The 16,148-nt window shown below is 28.6% G+C and overlaps 1 protein-coding gene across 5 annotated transcripts in view; it reads right to left on the reverse strand.

Moving 5' to 3' along the window:
* LOC107448401 (Eps15 homology domain containing protein-binding protein 1) overlaps nucleotides 1-16,148 on the reverse strand; it is a 78,565-nt gene that overhangs the window by 50,246 nt on the left and 12,171 nt on the right. For all 5 annotated transcript variants that reach the window (XR_011638262.1, XM_016063577.4, XM_016063575.4 and 2 more), the window contains exons 3-4: nucleotides 3,512-3,569; nucleotides 749-898 (exon numbers count right to left, since the gene is read on the reverse strand). Coding sequence is in view for 4 of the 5 variants with exons in the window: in XM_016063577.4 (XP_015919063.2) it covers nucleotides 749-898; nucleotides 3,512-3,569 (208 nt within the window). In the remaining variant the exon portion in view is untranslated. The remainder of the gene's footprint in view (nucleotides 1-748; nucleotides 899-3,511; nucleotides 3,570-16,148) is intronic.

Below are 16,148 nucleotides of genomic sequence, written 5' to 3' on the forward strand. Positions count from 1 at the left end.
TTAATCCAAACTGGGTATAGTATTTATGGGTGTTATTCATTTAATTCTCTTAATCTTGACCACAAGCCGATTTTATGGGTTATTTTACCTGGCACATTTTCACAATGTTCAATTTTCGACCACTATTGATTTCTGGCCTTTACCACATCAGTCATGATGATTCAAAATTTATTATCAAAAAAAAATTTTAATCTGTAATGGTAAATGCATATTTTTACAGTTCTATTTTGTATTTATTATTGACTGAACACCCCCTATCTACTATTATCTATCCTATCCTATGGTATATACTTTTCACCACACCCATAAATACAATATAAAACAAAATTAAAAAATAATTTCTCATTTAAACAAGCGATAATAATTTCTCATTTAATAAAAATAAAATCAATAATAATTTCACATATTGTTTAAATAAATATGAATTTCTCACTGGTGCAGCAGGTTTTGAAGTTTTTGATATGATAGTTTTATTCATGAATATAACTCTCAAAATTGATGTATAACAAATACTTTTTAACCCTGCAATTATATGACTAAAGTTTAATCTAAAATTAATATTTGAAGTTCATACAGTAATGTTATTGAAAAATTTGTTATAATGTTATTGAAATCATATGTTATTGAAAAATTTAAATAATTTCTGGAAAATATCGTTCAATGCATAGTTATCCAAAACAACTGTAGGTAATAAATAAAATAAAGAAGAGTAAAAAAAATCCCTGAATGTATAAATACTATTTCGTACATCTTCAAGTATAAAAGTCCAATTTTTATCCTCAAATTCACCACTTCTTTGGTCAGAAAACAATGTGACAGTGACAGTTTTGTTTTCAGGAATAGGCCACACAATTGAACCTTTACAAGGATTAGAGAGCATTGGTTCCCATTGAAGTGCCTAAAATCAGAGTGAAAGCAAATAAATTGAGTTTGTCAGAAATTTGGTAAATAGTATAATATTAAACAATTAAATAAATTCTGAATGTGTAAAATGTAAATGGTTTTTTTGTAAAAACTTCCTAATAAATACTTTTAGAATCCTTGTTAAAAATGAAGTATAAAAAAATATGCATTTCACGGGTTCTTAATTAATATTTAAGGAAAAAAAAATTGCTGAACACTGACTGTAAATGAGATTTGAAAGAGCAAATAAAGGATTAAAATCATTAAAAACAGTTTTATTCGTCCAGAACTAAAATGTATTCACCAATAGCTAAGACATAAAACTTTTATACTCAAATAAAGTGGTTTTAGATGGGTTTTTTAAGTCATGTATTCATTTTAGACTCCTAATATTCATACTGATATTTCTTTGCTTTTCTTGAGAATTTCAAAAATACAGATTAAGGGCAGGCAAAATGAAACTACACAGGTGAAATATAATAAAAAGCACACATCAGGATAATTTTTGTCCTCATAATTAAACTACAAGACTGTAGGGAGAATCAAGAGAAAATATTTTCTTCCATCTGCTTTTCCTTTTTATTTCAATGGAAGAAAGCCAATGGAAATTTAAATCCAAAAATCTTAAAATATGGTGCTTTATTGTGCTGCATTTGGTTGCTCAGAAAAATTTGTTAAAGAAGAACCTTATACATTTCCTACATAAGCTAATTAATCACTTTTTATAATTACATTGTTTTATTTATTTATAAAAAGTAACTTTCGGAATATTCTTCTTTTCCTTCAAACATCATATTACTCCTGATTGTTACACTTTACTCATTTTAAAATCCAAATTTATGCTTTTAAAAATATCTTACAAGTAAATATAAAAAACAAATTTTAATCATTTTTTTAAATAAATATTTTTTAAATATCCTTTTACAAAATGAGGCAAAAAATTCAGACAGTTATTGTATCATAGAATAGAAGTTAAATTTCTTTTTTATTTGTGCTTACATTTTCTTTTGTCTATTACTTTCATTGTAAAATACTTTATTATATACCTCTCAGCTTACAGCTTTTTTACAATGTCAAGCAAAAGATCTGATATTTTAGAGTTGTCTAAGCAAGGAAAATGACAGCGTGAAATCGTTAATTTGATTTGTACACAAAAGTTTGAACATTCTAAGTAGGTAGGTATTTTATTTACGTGACACTAGAGTTGCACAATGGGCTTTTGGCAAGGGTCTGGGAAACACCCCAGAGGATGATCCGATGACATGCCATGGCAATTTTGACCAATGATGCTTGACTTCAGTGATCTACAGTCTTTACAGTCAGCCCACTGCGGGACTTGAACATTCTAAAGTAATTGCTTTGACAGGAATGAGACAGATTAAGAGCAGAAGACTTGTGGCCCATTGCAAAAAATTTCAATAAGTGCTTTTGCTCTGCAAAAGGCAGTCACTTTGTAGCCAATTAAATTTATTTATTAGTAAAAGTCTGCTCCTATTATTATTTGTTATAAGTTACTTTATTTTTAATTATACCATACATAATTACATTACGAAATATTTGTTCAGATTTTTTTGCCGCACCCTGTATTTATCTTTTATATCTGTATATAACAAATAAATGCATTAATATCACTACTTTTAAGATTCACTTAACTTCTCTTGATTTTTAGTCAAAATCATACAGTTGAGTCAAAATCATACAAAATCATACAGTTTTTTAGTATCTATGTATGAAAAGCACCTGCTGTAGCTGACATTAGGGCCAACTGCTTGTAACTGGTATATGATAAAAAGAGGAGTAAAATCACAAAACTAGAAAATGATTTTGTTTGAAAGGTGATGTTTAGTAAAATTTGATGCAGCAATAATATGTTCTTCTGAAGAAAAGGGAAAATAAGACAAAGAATAAAGGAAGAATAAAGAAAGAGGTTTCATTTTTCCCTCAACTCCTTTTTTTAGATACACGGTTTGGTTTTTATTCTAAAAGAGAAAAAATACTGGTTTTGACATTCATAAATCTATTTTTTCGTATTTCTTTCCTACTGAAAGAAATTCAAAAAGAAAATCCAAATGTTATTTTAAAATTCTGAATTCTGTGTTCGTCAAAATAGTATGTTTAGAACAAACAAAAATCAGGAAGATCAAAAAAGCTAAAAATCAAGACAGAATATTTTTTATCAAGACAGCTATGAACCCTGCAAATGTGGAGAAGATTTTGTTATATACTACTCTAATTTTAACTAAAGATGTGTTTAAAAACTTCTAGCTGTTCTGTAGAAATTAAATGCTGCGTTTACAATCTAGGTATGATTATTTTAATCAACTTCAGTTTAAAGTTCTTCATTATAGATCACAAGAAACCCTGTTATAAAACTATATGCTTTTTTTTTATCTCACACAATAGTCACTTATGTCCAGATCCATAACTTGTAGTGCATATAGGATTGGAATTATGAAAAAGCCTGAAAACTCCTGACTTTTAGAGTGAGTGATCATTTTGAATAGTGATGCTAAGAACAAAGCAGGAAACCCAATATTTTAATTTTAATGTTGCAATTATTTAAAAGCAAAATATGAAAATACAAAAAGCATATAAAATTAAAACTTACAGCAGTCGCGTGTCTGCGGCTTTTTCTAGTCCAAACTACACACAATTGAGAGGGAGACCTTTATTATAATGAAATGAAAATATTAGTTTTTGAATTTAAAAAGCAATAACATAAAGCACTAATAATTGATGAGTTTTCTGTGAACCAATGACTAACCCCTAGATTATTTTGTTTAGTTTTGAAATTATTTACATAAAGATTGATAATGCAATAAGTCACACATTTAATTATTGGTCAATGATAATTTTATTTTTTGAGATTTAGAGTTTGATTTAGAATACAGGATTTCCATAACCCATTTCCATAAGAAAACCCATTTCTTATGGAAATGGGTTTTCCATAAGAAAAAGTATAAATATTATTTTTGTATTTCTTATTAAGCTTCCCAAATAGAGCCAAAAGAAATGGGATCTGTATATAAATTACTTAATGGATTAGATAGGTTTTTGGGGGGCCACATTCAACCCATATAATCAATATGATGAAAGTTCACACAGATTTGTATGAGTTGTATATGCTGTCTAGAGACTTTAATACAAGCAGCTAAAACAAACATGTAAAGCTTGCCTATCAAGACATTATTTTTGGAGATTTTTGTAAGAGCATTACACGTTGATGCGTCTGGATAGCACATCAAAGTCCACCTGTAGATTATTTGTAGAGTCCAAACAAATTTATGAGTCACTCATCAAAGCGTACACATATATATTATTTTATATAGATAGATTATTTTGATTTGTAATGGTTTCTAATAAAGACTATCTAGAGAATTTTATATGTATATAGGTGGAATAGATTCATGTGAGCTGTCCATCAAAAGAATTTTCATTTGTGCAGCTGACACAAATTTGTATATGTTGTAAATTTGAAGATATTTGGCAGATAAAACAAATTTATACTGACAGTCTATCAAAACCTACCAAAAAATTTTTATAAGAAAAATCCATATAGATCTGTATTAGTTTAGTTTTATTTGCTCACCCCACACACATTCATATTCTTGTTTCAAAATTAGAAAGATCATTACTAGCCAACCCACACAATTTTGAGTAAGTTAACCAGAAAAGCTTATGAGGGTTATTTAATGAGGTTAGACCTCGTAAAATATAATATTTATATCTTACCAATATTTAATAATTAAAAAATATTTATCCCTTTCCTACAAAGAAGTTTTTGTCCAGGTCATTTATTTAGAATTTTATGGGTTAACTATCTATCAAAGTGTATTTAGAAGGTTTAAATTGTGTATTATATGTGTACAGCTATGTATTATTTTCTATTTTAAATCCAGTAAGAAATTTTTATTGCAGCAATGCATACAGATAAACTACCCTAAAACTAATCTCACACCAAGACATAATGTGGATTATCTGACTCCAAATATAAAACTGTAATATTTTGTACTTTGTACTGTATATTTTGTAACTGTAATATTTTAAAACTTGGTATGTAGCCAATTCTGGAATTACCCCAGAAAATTCTTCATAACCCTAAAGCACTAGAACTGGCTGCTACATACCAAGGCCTTTAATAATCTGAGACTTTTATACATTTTTTTCTAACACCTACTATATCTATGGACATAATTGATACAAAACATGTTGTAAAATGGGATCACTTTATGACAGGTGTGGATACTTTGGGATAATGGCATTTTGAATTGAATGGTTTCAAGCAGAAAGCAAGAATAAAGGTAATTGTCCCTGGCTTCTTTTTAGTTAGTCTCAGAGGTAATAATAAGTTGTGGAACAGCTGTCATTTAATTGATAATTGATACTTATTGATTGATATAAAAAACTGTTATTTAATTGCATTTCCTTTGCTACCAGCTCTAAACTTTGTCAAAACACATTATTTACAATATTATCCTCAACAAGATAACTTAGTATTCAGACTTCTAACATAATGAATGTATCATATTTACAGATAGAAACCATTGTCTTTTTGCTTATTTTACATGTCAGAACTAAGAATACTGCATTTTGAGTGCTGATTTTATGACAGTTTTTCATTATATGTTGATCAATGATGAGGGTAGTGTGATCATGACTCTGACTACAAAATGATGTGGGAAATGTTTTTGCTGATCTCACATAACCATTAGAAGATATTAAAACAAATGAAATAGCATGAACTGATGATGAAACAACGATTGATAATGTCGTACTATGTTGTTATTCAGTTTTTCAGTAAACTGTACTCTAAGAGTACAGTTCACTGAAAAACTGAAACTCAGTTGTCAATGAGAGATACCAGTTTTTGGTAGAGCAAAAAAAAAAAATCATTATATGAATATTACTGAAACACCTGATTTCATTTAGTTCGAGAGAAATCAAATAAGAAAAAAAAAGATTCCACTTATAAATGAAATTTCAAATAATTTGTTCAAAGATTGTTTCAAAGTTTAATTATAAATACAGTTGAACCTTGTTAAGGAGAATTTGTTTTTAACCTGAAGTAATTTTCCATTCCCCACCCAATTTTATATAGTTATAATGCTTTAAAGTATTTTTAACGCGAACACACTTCAAGTGAAATATCTTTTAAGGTGAATTTGAATTTCATCACTATTTCAATTTTCCCTTTTGACATGATCAGAAAATATATTTCCTCTCCGCCAGGTAAGAAAACTGATCATGCACTGTTCTATATCTATCAGGAGGTATTTCTGAATGCTTTGTTATGTGTTGATAATTTCATTATTACATCAGCTAAACTAAAGAGTTTCATGAACTAAATCTGTTGAGGACAAAAGGGTATTACAGGAAACAAGCTTTTTTTACTCTAATAAGGATAGAACTTTCTTTCATGGATGTGAATGTAAAGAAGCGTGTTTTTTAGAAATGACCACCCATATTGATCAGATTTTCAATATGGGTTTGCTATATCTTACAAAGTAATTAAAACTGTTTGTTCTTTTGTAAAGCAAAATGAAAATTCAAAACAGTTGATAAGTCAGAAGATTTTTGAAAAGCATGTGCAAATAAACTAAAACAGTGAGATATTACCTATAATTTTGTTGGTAATCCTCTCTAATTTGTGCAATAAATCAATTTACTCCTATTAGTTAGTTTTGTTTTTTAATCTATTTTTTATTTGTTTCAAGAGAAATAAAAAATAGAGCAAAGAAAGTAAGTACACTTTTTTTTAATTTTCTTTGAACTACAATTTTTTTTCTGTCTTTATAAGTTCATAACTTTATTGAGTTGTGAAAAAAAAAGGCTCTATTAACCCTTTCGAGCCGACTGTCACATATATGTGACAGCAAGAAACGCGCTCACTTCCCGGCCGACACACCCGCGTGTCAGAGAGTTTTCTCGTTCACCCCCGACCGTCACTTATTTGTGCCAGCGTTTCGGAACGTTTTAAAAAATGAAATTTCTTCCAAAAGATGGCATTGTATGTCCATATGGTTTCAGATACATGTAGATTTGACCTTCTACTCAAGATGAAAGTACATTCACGTGGTTTTTAGGGGAAGGAGTGGAGGGGGGGAATGTTTTATGAGGGCTCTTTAAATTAGCACGTGATATTTATTTACAGTAAGTAAGGGAGTTTTTTTTTTCTCTCGCTACTTTCGATTTTCGGATTAGTTTTTAGTGGATAATTAGATCTTGTAGGCTTGAATTTTTTTTCTTTTTACCGTTAGAATGTCGAAGCGTCGAAAAATTTTGACTGAGCTGGAAATAGAGGAAATTATGCAAAATATTTCAGATATTGATTCTGAAACAGATTCGGATAGTAGTGATAGTGACACTATAATGAAAATAAAATGTGTAAAATATACATTTAAACAAGAAATAACTTAAGTAAATAAAGTATCCATAGAAATATATATAAAGCATATGTCACTTAAATACTCTACAGAACAATATTAAACAACGCGCTGATATTTCGGCAATTTCATGGAATTAGGCTTAACATCGAAAAACCCTCCGGCCCTGGGGAGACACACGCTAGAGAGACTGCCGGCCTCAGCGGTAAGCACGCTTTCACGCTTTGCGTCGCGAAAGGGTTAAAAAACATAGTTAATTTATATAAAAAAAAACTGTTTTTACTTTACAAAAAAGCAGAACAATCATTACTAATTTTTATTAATAAATTAACATATAAATCAAGTTAATTAGCTTTGTAATTTATTTAAAATGAATATATGCATTTATTAATAAAATAATAAATGTATGTTTTAAGTGTTTGAAGTTATGATTTAAAAAACAGAATACTTTTCATATATTAATCTTATTATAAGAGCTTTAAGTATAACAATATAATTAACATAATGCAGCATTAAATAAAATAATATGCATCGAAAATCAGATACATTGAAAATATATATTAAAACTAATTTAAATGAACTTTTGTTTTTATTACCATACAAATTAAAAAAAAATCTTAAAATTAACTAAAAAATAACATACAAAATTTAATAAAGCATCTTACTCCCATTTATGCTTTTGATTACTGTAAAAAAAGTTCTTCAATAATTACATTAAACCAATTTAAAAAAATTATCAGAATATGGATTTAATATGGTCTACTTTATTTCCACCATTTCAAGTCTGAAACTAAAATCTGCTCAAATAAACATATTTTATAGTGATATTTTGTTGTAAAGTTCAAAATTGGAAGGAAAAAAAATTAAAAATTCCAGAATTTAAATTATTAAAAATATTTTCATAAAAAAAAACTAGGTTTGGTTATTTTTTAAAAAAAATATTTGGCTTAAATCAGCCAGCCCATTCTGAAAATAAAATATCTTTTCTGAAAATAATTGCTTCTTCCTCATTTCTTAACTGCAGCAACAAAATTAGATTCTTTATTCAACTTTAATATCACTAATCTATTAATGTTTTCAAATTTCAGAGAATTTCTTTTATTAGTTAGGATTAATTTGAGTTGTGAAAACACTCTTTCAACTTCTGCATTAGAAACAGGTAAAATATTTGCTATAGTAACTAATTGGCTAATTAAGGGAAATCTACTGGAGCTATTAGTTTCATACATTATAGAAATAAGTTTTTTGATGGAAAGAACATTCTTTGGAATATTTGACAAGGATAGAAAGTCACTCCACTCTTCTCAAAACGATTCTTCCTCAAAATCAAAATATTCAGCTAGTTCAATGATTTCTGAATTTCCATATAAATCTTTTGGTACTCCATTCACAAATCTAGTTAGATTGAATATGCTCAGGGGTGTAATAACTTGTTGATTTTCTAATCTTTCAGATGTGCTTAATTAATATATCCAGAAACTATAAACCCGGTCGAATTAGTACCATTATCTTCAGAAGTCGGAGCACGTTCCTCAAACTTTTTGCAAAAAGTGCCACCGGGTTTCTTTTTAAGTTTCACCAACTCAGCTATAATATTTCTTATTTTTGGTACAATCAATCTTATGTCCATATTTTCCTGTTGTAAGCTTAGATTAAGATTAGTAGTATAGTAGACTGCTAGTAGTTGGCCCAGAAAGCTGTTTTGAAGGGTCATGCACTGCAGCATTCTCTAAATCTGCCAATATGGCTTCAGAGTTCTTATAAACTGAATTTACAGCTTCATTGTGGGATAACCACTTAGTGAAGTCCACTCTATTAATCATAGTAGCTTTATTCCCTACATTGAATAAATTTTGTACATTTTTCAAGCTAGTTGTTCTAGCTGAACTGTTTTTATAGTACTTATAAGTATTATTCAGAATCTCGTCCATTTTAACAAACTTTTTAAGACATTCAAATTATCCTTTGTTGCCAATGCCAATCTGTGGTTCATGCAATTTACAGATATTATTCTTTGATTCTCTTCTTTAAATTTTGCAGCAACTCCCTCATTTCTCCCTGCAATAGCACTGGCTCCATCGCTTACAAATGCAGAAATCTTATTTATAGAACCACAGTCATTGACAACTTGGGATAAGATTGATGAAATTGTACCTGCCTTTCCATCTGGCAGACTAGAATCTCTTACAGAAGAGTGTTTGGCTTCTCCATCTTTAATGTATTTGACAACTACACCCATATGTTTTTTATTATTTATGTCATATGTTTCATCTATGACCACAGAAAAGAAAGGGCCATTGTTGATATCTGTTAGAATTTGTTTTTCCTCAATGCTGCCCATGCACTTTAACAGCTCATTGACAGCTGTGTAACTTGTGTATACAGCGTTTATTTGCTTTCTTTAATGGTTTTAAAAGCGTACAGTCCAGGTTCTCTAAGCAAAATTTTATGAAATGCTCAAAAAAAGTTGTTTGTGGAAAGTTATGTTTTACTAAAAAAGTAAGGCACTTCATTGCTGCATGCACAGCCTTAAAAGTTTTTGCATCATTTGTTGCTGAATCCCTTAAATTATTGCAATTAGCATCTGTTTCAGTCGCTATTGCCTCCAGATGTACCAATGACTTTTCATGAGCTCTAATTTTGTCTAAACGGATGGTTCCACATCCCTTCTCTACCCATGGGGAACCAGAGTTTTTCTTATGTTTCATGCATAGTTTGCAAAATAAAATTTTCCTCCCTTCTGTTCTACAATGCTGCAGCCATTGAAATTTTTGCAGCCAAGTTGGATTAAATACAGTTTTATGCTTTTTTGATGCACTTGTTGCCTTCAAGTTCGGCTCCACATCAACAGTTTTCTGGGTGCAATCTTTTGAAGAAATTTCTTCACCTGCTTCATTGGCTGAAGTTATCACCAGGTAATGAAGAACTACCGACTTCTTCCATGATCTTTGGAACCTCCAATTCTATATTATCAGGTATTGAAGAACTACCTGCTACTTCAGCAATTTTTGGTGGATGTAGCAATGGATCCTCCTTGTTATTACTAGAGTCCTACACAGTAAAATTATTTTTATTTAGCATAAGATATCAATTTCTTTAATTGTAGACTACATAGGTAATAATAAAATCAATGCAGTACAATAAAAAGTTTCATACTCTTATCACTCTATAATTAAATGGCACCCCCTGAATTCCCTTCTAAACTGCGAAAGTATTCAAAATTTTTGTATGTTTTTACTATCAAACTTTAAAACATCACTAGCCCTCTTATTTTATTTGGTTAGAATAATAAAGTTGTATTAGCTAATGGCCGAATTCAACAAAAATAAAAACAAATGATTGTATGTTTGGTTTGATTTATCTTTTTTTTTAAAAAAAAATTAAAAAGAACTTAAAATTTATTAGTTTAAAAATAATTCTGTATTTCAAACAAATTACTTAAGCATTAACAGAAAATTTCGCAAAAAATTAAAAAATAATAAAATTAACTGTGAATTTGCTAAATTATTATAAAAACACTGTATTAAACCATCAAAACATCTATAATTTTATATTTAATTAAACAAATAGTCGTTTTAACTTATGCTGAATTCAAGAAGAAAAAAAAAACACACACACAAACTTTGATTTCATTTTTTCGAAACTAAAGACAACTAAACATCTATATACTTAAAAATAATAATTAAATTAAAAAAAGTATTTCTAATTTATATGTATAGAGAACTTTTTAACAAATTAATATAAAATGGTTAGAAAAACTAACAAAATACACCTAAATAAGTATTCAATAATTGAAAAAAAAAATGCTTTCAAAACACACTATTTTTCATTTAAAATAAAAAGTTGGATTGACTAATGGGTTGAAATCAAATTAACAAATGTAGTTTTTGCTTAAATTTTTTTTAAATAAAAGCAAAATTTTTTTTTGGGTTATTGATTATTATATATTATCAAATCATTATACATCATTATTGTGAAAAAGTATAAATTATTTAAATACAAAATATCGCAATTAAATTGTACTGCTTAAAATATAGAAAAAAATGCAAAAACAGTTGAAGAATTTTCATATTGCTCTTTTTTAGTTTATAATGAAATAATGCATAGTGATTGCAAAGTAACAGAAATGCAATTAAAATTAATCAACAAGAAACATTAATCAAAGAAACTTTAAAAATGACGAAATAATGCCCTGAGATCACAAATTAGAAGTTCGCTGAAAATAATTTACAAGAAAGATAAATCCCAATTAGGAGAAAAAAGGGGGTAAGGAAATAATGCACAGAGATAGCAAGTAAATGAAGTATCTCTGAAAATAGTTTTCAAGAAACGTAAAATTCCGAAAAGGAAATAAAAAAAAAGTTCAAAACGAAAGTATGCATTGCGTTCTGATGCTAATCCATGCTCGAACCCGTGACTTCAGTAAAGAACATCATCTTCGTAGCTAGGCGAAATCAAAAACGTCTTTATCAGCACGGTAGCATAGGCAAGGATCTTTGCATGTTAGGTTGTTACACAGCAAGCTTTTTGCATTGGCGACTTAAGTCAGTGTTCCGATGGATTGCGAGAAATGACAGACGCTATATCGGCTTCACGATATATGCATTAAATTGATATTCAACAAAATTTTTGATTAAAGTGTTCAGTGCACAAAGAAAAAAACGGGCTACCCTTAATAGCTTTTGATCTAATGATCAGATCTTCACGTTCTAGGACTCTATTTTTAGGGGGGTACTGATTTAGGAGTTTCCTCATCGTCTGGCTTGGTTCAAAATTACAAGCCTATTGAGTTGAACATTAAAAGTCGTAAGCCCAAAATTGGGTCAGCTGTTCAATGACAGTTATATATATAAATTTTGAAATCAGACACAAAAACATACTGAATAAACATATCTTCTTTTCAACGGGTTTCGATTTCTGACACTCAAGGTATAGGGGGTAGCTGGAATCTGGGAAGTATGGTCCCAACAGTTTGGTCTGGAAAGCAGTTCAAAGTTTGGACCCCTTAATGTTAATTTTATTTTTTGGTATTTCACCATATTTCATGAACTTTTTAAGCAAATTATAAAAATGTTGCACCTAATTTATCCAAAAATAATTTCACGCCAAACATAACTTTTAGTAAAGATTTATTATTTTTAATTATTTTGATTCGAGTTGGATTCTTTTATTGAGTGAGTGACATAAAATTTTTTTTACATTGGATTCTTTTACATAGGATTCTGAAAGATCGAAATTTTAAATGGAGACATTAGACATTTTAATGAAAATTCTGTTTTCCAGACCTTTTTTTCAGCGATGTACTTTTATCATTAAACGATTTTCAAGAAGGGGAGGGAAACGATGGGAAAAAGTGACCAGCAAATTATTTAGTTTAAGTACCCATTTTTTTACTTGTCACATGGCTATTTTCAAGTCTAATCTAGGAAGTACAGTCACAATAGTTTGGTCAGAAGAACGAATCTAAGTTTAACCCATTAGTGTTAATTTTATTTTCTGTGTGCTTTTCATACATCGAGAATTTTCAGTTCATCGAGTGAATTCAACAGTTTTTACATGCAATTATAAAACTCATTTATCCAAAGATAATCCATACGAAAAATAACTTTAAGTATAGAATTAGTATTTCTGATTATTTTATTCAATAATTGTAGTCAAAAAAGTCTTATTTTTAAAATTTAATTTCTCAGGCACTATTCGACTGATTTTGCTGAAATTTTGTATTTGGATAAGTAAAATTAAATTCTTCTAATAAATGATGTAAAAAATTGTATACCTTTCAATTAAAAAAATTTTCAACTATTATTAAATCAAATAATAAATAAATATTAAATATATACTAAAAGTTATTTTTGCATTTAATTATTTCTGGATAAACAAATTTTATAATAGTGTGCAAGAAATTTTCAATTTGCTTAAAAAATTCTCGCGATATAGCGAAATACNTATTAAATCAAATAATAAAAAATATTAAATATATACTAAAAGTTATTTTTGCATTTAATTATTTCTGGATAAACAAATTTTATAATAGTGTGCAAGAAATTTTCAATTTGCTTAAAAAATTCTCGCGATATAGCGAAATACACAAAGAGTAAAGTTGACATTAAGGGATTCAAACTTTGGACCACTCTCCTGAGAAAAACATTCGGACCATATTTCAGATTGCTGTGATCCCCTATATATCGGTGATCTAGAGCCGTAAAAAAAGGTATTTTTATTTAGAGAAAGTGCATTTTTTGTGTCTGATTTCGCAACTTAAAGTATTGTATGCAGTAATTAATAATTACCATAATTCAGATCACCCCCTTAAACCATTAAGATTGAATCTTAGAACGTGTAAGTTATCAGATCATAAGGACAAAAGTTATTCAGAGTAATCAGTTTTTTTTTTGTGCACTGTACATTCATTTTCTCAGTAAAGAGGAACATAGTAATGTAACCTGAGGAAGGAGAAAAAAGAAAGAAAAAAAACTGAATTAAAAGAGAAAAATTAAAAAGATTTTTAATTTAAATCCACATTTTAAATTCATTTTTATATAAGTGAATGCGCAAATTATTTTGTAACAATTCCAACAAATGCTCATCAATGCTAAAAAATAGTTGCATTTTAATGACCCAAAACCTCCTTATTAAATATTTTTAAACATCCTATTTTATTTAAGTAATTGGCATGAAATAAATACTTATCTCATAAGAAATTTGATATTCTAGTGAAAATAATACTGGCAATTTAGTAATTAAGCATACATAGATGTTGATTGGGCATCCCCTTTCTAATTGCCAGTATTTTTTAAAAAGACATAAAACAATAGAATCATAGCCAAGGGGTTGAAATAAACTTTAAAATTAATATTATTACAAAACTTAGATTTTATTCTGGTATCAAGTAAATAACGAAAACAGGTGTTTTTAGATTGCATTCATTAATTTTTCTATTATTTCTAATTATATTATGGATAAAAATTTAAAATGACGCTACTAATACACATACAAAATAAAATAAAATACTGCAAAAATAAACTAAAGGATTTCTTATTCAAAAGCAGAATAAAAATAGACGTACCTTTTTCCAAAAAGAGATGCAAGTTTTGAGCTTTTTGCAGCTGAGTGGCAATTTCTCTCTTTCTCCTACTCTTGGAAGGCATTATTAAATTATAAGTGATGTTCCTGAATTTATGGTAGTTTAAGTATAGTCGTAATAATTTTGATTGCTTGCTAAAGCTGTGAGTTTTCCAAAAGACACTTCTACTGGGTCACCAAAATTTTAAAAAAAAAACACACTTTAATACCTCTACGATTGGTTGACGTCGTCCCCAAATATTGTCAATATGCTACGATTTTGCTCGCCTTTTTGTCTCAAGAATCAATATTTTTCCAATTGGCCTCTTCCATCTTTAAATATTTCAGAGACAGGAAGGGGGCAGGAATTCCATTAGATCTCAACTCCAACTTCCACTCCCTCTCGACGATTGTAAATCTTACTCGTTTAAAAGCAAATTACTAGTCCTTTTTCCTGTCTAACACAGAAAGCAAGTCACATAATAGGAAAGATTTCCCTAATAAATTCGTAACTTTTGAACAAATTAAGATATCTGTTTGAATTTTGGACTTTAAATCAATTTTTGCACTTGAAAAGGATTCCCTAAATTTCAAAAAAAATCACTCTGATAATTAATGGAATTATTAAATTACTCAGCTATAACTTAATTTCATAAGGTTATAGCTGAATGAATTTTTACACAGTTCATTTCTATTTCCTCTGTCTCCCACAGAGGATGGAGCCTTTGACACCTTTCGCATCTGGTGACCACTCTCCCACTCTTACAATAGAATAGGTGCCTGAGAAAAAAAACTTTATGCTCTTTTAGGGAGAAGAGTATACCAAGAATTAGAGAAAGGCACCTCCCCCCACTCATGAATTGCTGCTGGACAACTGAGCTTATGGTAGAGTTTGTGACAAAAATGACGAAGAGGGGGTCATGAAAGAAAGGACAAAAAGGGTATGAAGTCGATTACACGAGGGCGCTAACTTGCTTCAGGGAGCAACAGGGCTGTTTGTTTTGACTAAAAGAGCATTCAGGCGTGGGGACTGCTAACCCCATCTAGTTGTAGCAATATAATAAAATAAATAATAGAATTAATAATACCAATAGAATTAATAATAATAGACAAAATAATAATAATAATAATATAACAACCCATAACTACAATTGTAGATAAACATCAAAAATGCTTAAATATTTTTATATTTCAAATTTCTATTTTCTCCCAAAAAATTATTTTTNTTAATAATAATAGACAAAATAATAATAATAATAATATAACAACTCATAACTACAATTGTAGATAAACATCAAAAATGATTAAATATTTTTATATTTCAAATTTCTATTTTCTCCCAAAAAATTATTTTTTTGATATAAAAATTAGATAATGAAAATTTTTGAAGATATCTATAAAAAAAAAATTTGATGTACGATAAGGGTCATTCTCACAAAAAGGTGATTTTTTAAGTCCCTTAGGAATAAATATTAGGAAATACAGCAGATTTCTTAATATTTTTCTTCATCATTTTTCGTAAAGTTCTAACTAACAAATCATATGCATTTCTGCTAAATGTATTTAATATTTCATTCTTATTTTTTAATAAACATAACTTCAAAATCCCCTTCGTGGACGTCCCTACATCTGTGACACAAAATAATTTTTAATGGCTGTTAAACAATTTAAATGTTATTTTAATGATTTTTGTAATTTTACCTAGTTAAATGTTTATAGTAACTTTTTATTTAATATTTTTTTAAAAAAAATTTATTTTTATAAAATAAATGACTAGTAAACTTTGTCCATCAAAAATGA

Source organism: Parasteatoda tepidariorum, chromosome X1 (genome assembly GCF_043381705.1).
Source record: "Parasteatoda tepidariorum isolate YZ-2023 chromosome X1, CAS_Ptep_4.0, whole genome shotgun sequence".
Taxonomy (NCBI): domain Eukaryota; kingdom Metazoa; phylum Arthropoda; class Arachnida; order Araneae; family Theridiidae; genus Parasteatoda; species Parasteatoda tepidariorum.